At 39.8% G+C, this 8,503-nt stretch overlaps 1 protein-coding gene across 1 annotated transcript in view; it reads left to right on the plus strand.

Moving 5' to 3' along the window:
- LOC103353539 (sodium- and chloride-dependent GABA transporter ine) overlaps nucleotides 1–4,665 on the plus strand; it is a 22,536-nt gene extending 17,871 nt beyond the window's left edge. Inside the window, exons 8-13 of the mRNA XM_008276567.1 lie at nucleotides 318–430; nucleotides 981–1,121; nucleotides 1,268–1,367; nucleotides 3,115–3,215; nucleotides 3,291–3,458; nucleotides 4,386–4,665. Of these exons, the coding sequence (XP_008274789.1) occupies nucleotides 318–430; nucleotides 981–1,121; nucleotides 1,268–1,367; nucleotides 3,115–3,215; nucleotides 3,291–3,458; nucleotides 4,386–4,499 (737 nt within the window). The 3' untranslated portion in view covers nucleotides 4,500–4,665. The remainder of the gene's footprint in view (nucleotides 1–317; nucleotides 431–980; nucleotides 1,122–1,267; nucleotides 1,368–3,114; nucleotides 3,216–3,290; nucleotides 3,459–4,385) is intronic.
- The last annotated feature ends 3,838 nt before the right edge of the window (nucleotides 4,666–8,503 follow it).

Consider the following 8,503-nt stretch of genomic DNA (forward strand, 5'->3'; position numbering starts at 1 on the left):
CCTAAGTACAGGGCTTCACACTTACACTTAGTACAATTCTGTGTGTATTTCAGGTTATTGTCATTAGTTTTCCTGAAGGAACTGCACGTCACACAGTTACTTCAAGGATCTTTGGAAAGTTTAAGATCTGACAATTCTTTCTGTTTTATATTTTCTGACTGATAAATGGTGTCATTTTGATGTTTTATTGAAGACAACATGCCTTTCTGGTGGGTTTTAGAGTGAATGCAGCTCAGCTAATGGATGCCTGAACCTGTTGACCTCTGTGAATTTGCCTCCTACAGCAGTAACAACCCCTGTGTTGTGTCTTGTTTCAGGTCCTGGTTTGGTGTTTGTTGTGTACCCTGAAGTCCTCTCCACCATGCCCGTCTTTCAACTGTGGGCTCCACTGTTCTTCTTCATGCTGCTGTGCCTGGGTCTGGACAGTCAGGTAAACATGGGCAGCTCTCACGTGAGTGTGAAGACGGAGGAGGACGTTTGTGAAGATGAAGCAAAACGCTGGAGCGCTGCACATTTGAATCTGTATTTTTATTATATATTTTCAGCTACAAGTCAGAGCTTTTGCATCATTGAATTTGTAAGAAAATGTTCACACACTCGTCTGGAGAGAGGTTTCTTTTTTTCCTCTGACTTTTTGTCCGGTGGAAGCTGCTCTCTTGTACTGTGTGCCTGTCCTGTGATGTTTCATTACTCAACTACTTCAAGCAAAACAGTTACGGTAGATATTTACCGTTATTCAGTACAGTCGGCCAGTTCTCTGTAACTGTTTACCTAACCGTCCATTTTTTTGTGCCGTTGACTTGGAAATTATTACTCACATACAGTTTGTGTGGCCAAAATAACATTCAGACTCTAACGTAACATGAAGCTACAGATTCATTTATAGCTGCACTCCAAACAAAGATGCAAACATGCTGCAAGTCCAAAGTTTTGCTCAGAAAAAATCTCTATCTTGTATAAATAAATCTTGTGTTCTGCAGTTTGCCACGGTTGAGGTAGCTGTGACGTTCATAAAGGACGAGTTTGGCCCGAAACTCCTGCGTTTTCTAAAGAGGGAAGAGCTGCTAGTGTTGACTGTGTGTTTTCTCTGCTTTGTATTGGGGATTCCACACATTTGTAAGGTAATGTACACTGTGTAACTTCCTTGAACTTCTCAGAGGAACATATTTGATGATGTTTTATGGCCTACCTGTGGTAACAGTTGCTTCATTGGTGATAGCACTTTTGTCATTCGGCCTCTCTCTTCCCTGTTGTCCCTCCTTCACAGGGAGGCATCTATGTGTTTCAGCTGATGGACCACTACACGGCTGTGGTTTCCCTCGTGTTCCTGGCTTTCTTTGAAGTCGTGGCTGTTTGCTGGATCTTTGGTAAAATACTAACAAAATTCACATGTTCAAGCTCAGATGTCCTTTGAAAACGTTAGACCTGAAAACACCCAGGAGCTGCTGTGGCAATTAATTGGAGCATCTTTCATATTTGGGCTGCAAGGTGGCTTGGTGGCTAGCATCGTCGCCTTGCAGCTAGAAGGTCGCTGGTTTGCGTCCCGGTTAGGACACCTGAGATCTTTCTGTGTGGAATTTGCATGTTCTCCCCGTGCAGCGTGGGTTCTCTGGCTTCCACCCACAGTCCAAAAACAATTTTATTGCTGATTCTAAATTGTCCGTAGGTGTGAATGTGAGTGTGTTTGGTTGTCTGTCTCTAAGTGTAGCCCTGTGATAGACTGGTGACCTGTCCAGGGTGTCCCCTGCCTTCACCCTGAGTCAGCTGGGATAGACTCCAGCCCCCCGCAACCCTAGTGAGGATTAAACGGTGTATAGATAATGGATGGATGGATGGATCTTTCATATTCACGTTTTATTACTGTGATAGTAAATGACTTTTTTGTGGCAGAGGAAAATGTTCAAGCTTGTTTCTTTTTCTTCAAATGGCAATCAGTTGCACTACAATTAAAATGATGAATTAAATCTACTTTTATTGATTGCAAAACAACAGTAGCACTCATAAACTTCTAATTTTACATTATACATTAGAGCTCAGTTGCTAGATTGTAGTGGAGAACCTTTGTCATTGCCACGTTGGCTGGATTATGTTTAGTATTACTACACACTGTGTAGGATTAAAATGTTTTTATTGTCATATGCAGCAATAAACAAGTTATCAGTGCAATGAAATTCTGAGCAGTTAGTGATCTTTGGTCCACTTTTAGGTTTATTGTACACTATACAGAGAATAAAAAACAAGCCAAGCTGGATTTCAGAGCCAATAAGGACCGCCATAGAATGCATAAACTTAAATAAATCTCAGCGCGCTTCATCGCCCACCGGTGTGTTATAATCACCTGATTCTCCTCTCATGTCAAGGAGCTGCATGTCATGTTTATATCAAAGGCTCGTTTAATCTCTGCTCAGTCTGTCTTGTGTTCTGAACATCGTGTTCTTGCACAATGTCCTCTGAGCAGGTGAAATGACACAGAGGACTCTCAAAACAGTCTTACCAAAGCTGCCTCGGACAGTTCACGCACCTTCCTCACATGATTTTCAACCTTCTGATAGTTTCCCATCATTACGTTTACCTTACACGACTTCTATTTAAATTTAGTTTATGCAAACACATAGATTGTTACAACACTTTCTGTAAAATTCCAGTTAAAGTATTTTTAAATTGTTATTATCGTGATTTATTTAAACAGGTAATTACTGTGTAAAGTTAAATTGTAATACTAGTAGCAGTGGTCACCAGTATTATTCTTTATTTTTGCAGTGTCACAACTGTAATTTACTGAAGTGAAGTATTGTGTGATTGAATACAGGACTCTGCAGTAGAATATTTATAATATTTATTTACTGTTTAATACTGTAACTAGGCTTTCCAGTAATATACTGTATTCATATGGTGTTGCTGCTGTAATCCACATTAACTGCATCTGTAGACTAGTCTGTAAATTACAACATTTCTTACTTTAACATGTACAAACACTCCTGTGAACTGCAGACGTATATCAGACATAACATTGTATCCTGAATCTTAATACAAAATTAAACTCTACCAACTTTGTTCAACATTTAAAGACACTTATACTCAGTGCACTGTTGTTAAATTACTTTTTTCTGTCAGGTGTCCCACGGATCTCCTTAATGGTCAAGAGGATGCTTGGAAAAACCCCGAGCATCTACTTTCGTGCCTGCTGGCTCCTGCTCTGTCCTCTGTTGGTGCTGGTGAGTCCTGCTTAACCTGTGTGACTAAAATCCCCCATGATGGCAGTGTGTAAGACTGTTGTGTTTGCTACACAGTGCATACTGATCTCCAGCGTTGTTCAATTCACTCCTGCTCACTATGGCAAGTACACGTACCCAGGGTGGGCTGAAGGGTTGGGCTGGGGCGTCTCACTGGTCTCCATAGTGTGGATCCCACTTGGTGCTATTCAGGAGGTCTTTAATAACAAAGGATCACTTCTTCAGGTGAGTACAAGACTCATGACACAGACTCTGAGCTAAATTCTAACATTAGCGTGCTAAAAAGCTCATAGTTGCAATTAGAGCTCAAACAGTGTTGGACTGTTTTGCTCCGATACTGATTTTGAGGCGTAAAAATGTCATTATATTGAAGATCAAGGTTCAAGGTTGTCTTTATCGTCCCACTAGGGGAAATTTATTGTGCAGCAAGAGTTCACGTAGTGGCAGAACACAAAGGGACAGCATCGACAATAAATCACAGGTAGTGCCAGAGTGCTGGTCGCCACTGAGCATATCAAGTAGCACTCAGGATGAAAGAGACGTGGAGTCTTTTAATCCTCAGAGCAGGTGTCCTGAAACAACGGACTGATGGCGAAAGCGCAAACTCCCTGCTGATATTTGTCATATGTAAGGGAAAATGATGGGGTTATTTTCTATTTATTCTATACAGCATCATATTTGAGACACTGCTCAGCATATTAACAAGAAGACTTTTTACGGCAGCAGCTGCTCAGCTGTGATACATACTCTGCTACATGTGCTGCAGGCAGTACTAAGAGTGATGTAACTATGAAGTCTGAGCGCACTCTGCTGGACAAACCATGCGATGACACCATTTGTAAATGACCCCAAATGTCTTATCTCTCGCATTATGTTCTGTAACAAAGTGTTTTGTTCTATAACAAAAGGATACGCCAATACTGATATACCTGTGATAAGCCAACATCAGCTGATTTGCTAATTCCTAGCTAAACAAAGTATAGCTGAGGGCAAATATGCAAATTCCAGTGTTGTTCTGATGGTAGTGCTTCATCCCTAGGAGAACAGGAATATCTGAACTGCCAGGAAGTCCTCCAAGAGTTCTCAAAAACTATGAAATATTGCAACAGTTCATATGTTTGTTCCTTAAACCTTGTCTTCTCTGATCCTCAGAGACTTACGACAGCCATGACACCAACAATAGACCTGGATGCTGTGGATTTCCTGCCGGAAAAACAAAACCTTGAAAACCCAGCATCAGAAAGACTGTTCACTTCAGCGGCATGACCAGAAACACAAAATCATATCTGTGCTCATACATACTAAGCCCAGCAACAACACACTGAAATACACACTGTCCCCATGCGTCTGTCTTAATCACGACTTTATCCAAAGATGCACTTCATCCCAACATTTGTATATTTGTAGTTCTTTATAAACTCAAGCCAGTTAACTTGCAGTTGACACTGACAGAGTAAGAACGTCCCCTGTCAAAAGTGCATTATGAAAAGCTGACATATTATCCAACAACTGAAGGTTAAAACAATTTATTTATAGCTGTGAGCGATCGGACACTTTATGCAAAATATGCTCATTCCAACCAAACGCTAAAATTTAAATGATTTTCTCTGTTTTCTATTTTGTAATAAAGGTCAGTGGGTTCGTGTGGTGCAATAATCTATGTCGAAGGTAATCTAAGGGTTGTTAATTTCTTAGCCTAAAACATCTAAAACTGAATACTTTGAAAACCACATTTCCAGATGAATTATGTTAAAATGGGGCTGAAGAGGCTTTAAAATCTCTACAATGTGCAGCAGGAAAATCCAGCCTCGTCTGGCTTCAGTCTTTATTGCATCAGCTGGTGTTATCTGTGTCGTCCAGTGTGCTGCTGTTTTTAAATGTAGTATTCATCGGAATCACAATCAGCTTTATTGGCCACATGTGTACATGTCAACAAGGAATTTGACTGGTGAATCCTAGCCCCCTGTGTATAGTCATCAAAAAAAGAAAAAAAAAAACGAAGTAGTAAAAGTAAGGTAAAAGTTGCGGCCCTCGTTATATCTTAAAGTTGAGAAATGTTAAATGATTTCTTTTTATTTATTTGATATTTTAGTTATGGCAGTCGTTGCCTGGAATAGACCAACAAAAACACTGCAGTGTGTAAGTAGCAGAAGACAGACGTAACCTTTCCACTGTTTGTTCTTGATAGCAGCCTGGTGAGCTGTTAGTCACAAGAAAGAACAGAAAAGTAGAATGTAAATGGGTGTGTGACCATAACCCTTCAAGGCAGTTTAAATTCAGTTCTTGAGTTGATCTGAAATGTGCTAAACTCAGGTGTGAAACTCACTCGAGTCTGTCACTGGTATTTACACACCACTGGAGGTCCGCTGCCTGGATGCAAACTTAAATATACGTGACTCTCTGACTGGCACACATTGCCTGAATACATCATTAGCTCCAAAAATCTGAGACGGTTGACATTTGATCTGGAGGAGCAGCAGGAGCTATGCAGCCAAAACTTACAAATACCCAGCGTCTAAACTGGGACCGAGTTTGTGTCCGAGCCTGAATTAATGGGAGATGCAGACAGTGAGTAATAATAATAATTTTTAAAAAAATTATAATAACCTGAACACACATGAGCAGAGGCATTCAAATGGAAACAAAGGCATAAACAAGTTTCTTACTTACAGACATAAATGTTCTGTTTTCAGACTTCAGATTGGGTTTTCAGCACCATCACTTGTGTTCATCTCCTCACATATACCAGTGAGGTGCTGAGCGATCTGGACAGCAGGTTAAAGTGAAGTAGTGCTTTGATTTAAACTGATCTCGACAGTTTGAAAAATATAATAATATAAATACAATATTGTTGCCTTTTTAAAATATATATTTTAATAATGCAGCTGACATTATTTCTAACTTCTCTCGCCCTGGGAGAATCTCCAGCCCTCCTGACGACCCTCTACAAGATAAGCGGGTGTAGCTCATGGATGGATGGATTATTTTGAACTATCTTGAAGCTGGTAACTCGCAAGAGTTTAGAGATTATAAACGGTGCCTTTGATCTACTGCTATAAAGCTGAATTGGGCTAATGAGGGTAGATAATCTTCAGGAGGGAAACACTGATCTGGTAATCTGGGAAGTCTCTGTTTGGTTGTTGCAGATTCTGTTCACCCAAATCACTGACTTTTTTTAATTTATTTTTTAATCTCAAACTTCTTAACAGAGCAAGAAGCCAAAAAGTTCCCTTTGGTGGTAATTTATTCTAGCTCAAGCTTCAACTTTAGGACTAATCCATAGTGTTAAGTAATGTTTTAATGTTTGACCTCTTGCGTCTGAGAGCAAAGTCTGAATTGTCTGGCGTGCAGAGAAAAGAGGTCAGTCAGTGTGGGAACTGTAAGCTTTGGGTTCATGTGATTATGTGAATGAACTACCTCGATCAGAGAAAAAAAACAAAAACGTGTAAATGGCAAAATCACACTTTCACGTGAGGCTGTCTTTGAGGATGTTCCCTGCAGAACACGTTTGGCCTTTTCGGTCTTTGTCGGTAGCTCATCAAACGAACCCTCAGCTGGCAGCGGCTTTTATCCTGAAACATAATGAGAATACGCTCTGATAACAGGTGCACTCAACATCTGCATATGATTTTAAACGGATACAAGGAACAGCTTAAGATGCTCAACAATGACGCATGTTTTTTCACATATCACCGTTTATCGCCTCGAGGAGTTTGTTTTCATTGTTGTGCAAAAAGCAAAAGGAATCTGAATCCTTTTTTAAAACGAGGAGTGTGTCATTGAACATAATGTCACCTGCCTCATGTGCCTTTCATCTTTTTTTATGTAATCTATATTTAATTAGACAGTCAAAACATACAGTATATGTTGTTGCAAAGTTATTTTACTTTGTCATGATTTCTATCAGCTGTTTAAATGTGCAAGAAGGATGTAGGACAACATTTACACCATAATAAGTTGCTGTTTACCGATTTTTAGAATTAGACTTTTAATTAACTAAATGTGGATTTTAACGGGCTTTTTAATATAACCATGCTTTTCAAAATCTGTAGTGATAATCTAGACATGCGCTAGATTTCTAGTGGCTTATTTTTGGCAACCATCTGCCGTGATGTGTTGAATGTATGTTGGGTTTCGTTTCAACCATTTGATTTCACAGATTAGTTTCGGTTTATGCTTCCTGCCTGAAACCTCGTTGATCGCTGAAGTTAGCTGCTGCAGTTTGTGGCTGAATGAAAACCTGCAGACTCTTTGATCTGTAAAACATCTCGGCTCATCGGTCTTTATAAATATTCTCCTGTAGCAGAAGCACATTTGGTCTTTGTCACTCAGTGCTGTTATGTAATTTGTTACACTTTTGTATTATTATACAGTGAGTTAGTGACCACCAAACAAACATATGCAAACCTTCTACTTCTCTACCAAATTCACTGTTGATCTTTCATATTAATGACTGTTTAATTTAATCTTAGTTGTTTTTTTTAAAATCATTTTTCTACTATGTTGTGATTTGTGGTGTCTAAGATTTTGTTAAATAAAAAGCCTTCATTTTTTCTCTGCTGTCTGAGTAATTTGGTTAATATTAATGAGTTGTTGCCTCAGAGAGTCACTGGGTGGCAGCATAGCAGCAGGAATAAAAAAGCAGCGAAGGAAACCAGTGAAATCTCTGCCTCAACATTTATTTTTCTCCATAGAACATTGAATATTCACATGGGTGACAGATTAAAGGAAAAATCTAAACCCTTGATCCGTACAGTGAGGGAATCTGGTGGCTTAGTCGTGCTGTTGGGGACATTTTGCTGCCATTGTTTGGCTCCACTTATCCTCTTAGAGGGAAGAGTCACTGCAAACTAAGACAAAGTTGTTCAGAGTGATCACCGTTGGCCTGTAATGAAACATTTCTACCCTCGTGGTAGTGGTCTCTTCCATGATGGCTCAGCCTTAGTCCACTGGGCCACCAAGGGTCACTGAATGATGAAAATGACAGGATATGGCCTTGTCAGTCACTAGATCTCAGCCTAACTGAACACCTATGGGAGGTTTTAAACCCTCATCCCAACTAGTCGAGGCAGATCCTCCCTGAGCCTGGTTCTGCTGAAGGTCTCCGTCTGTTAGAAGAGAGTTCTTCCTCATTACTGTTGCCAGCATGTTTGTTCATCTTGTGTCTTTGATTTCAAGAGGTTTCCAATGTGTGATTTTGCATTGTCTTAATTGTCATTTTTCTATTAATAATTTGTTAGAGTATATATTATTGCAGGTTCTTAACTTTA

The sequence above is a fragment of the Stegastes partitus genome, unplaced genomic scaffold (genome assembly GCF_000690725.1).
Source record: "Stegastes partitus isolate 25-593 unplaced genomic scaffold, Stegastes_partitus-1.0.2 Scaffold77, whole genome shotgun sequence".
Taxonomy (NCBI): Eukaryota; Metazoa; Chordata; class Actinopteri; family Pomacentridae; genus Stegastes; species Stegastes partitus.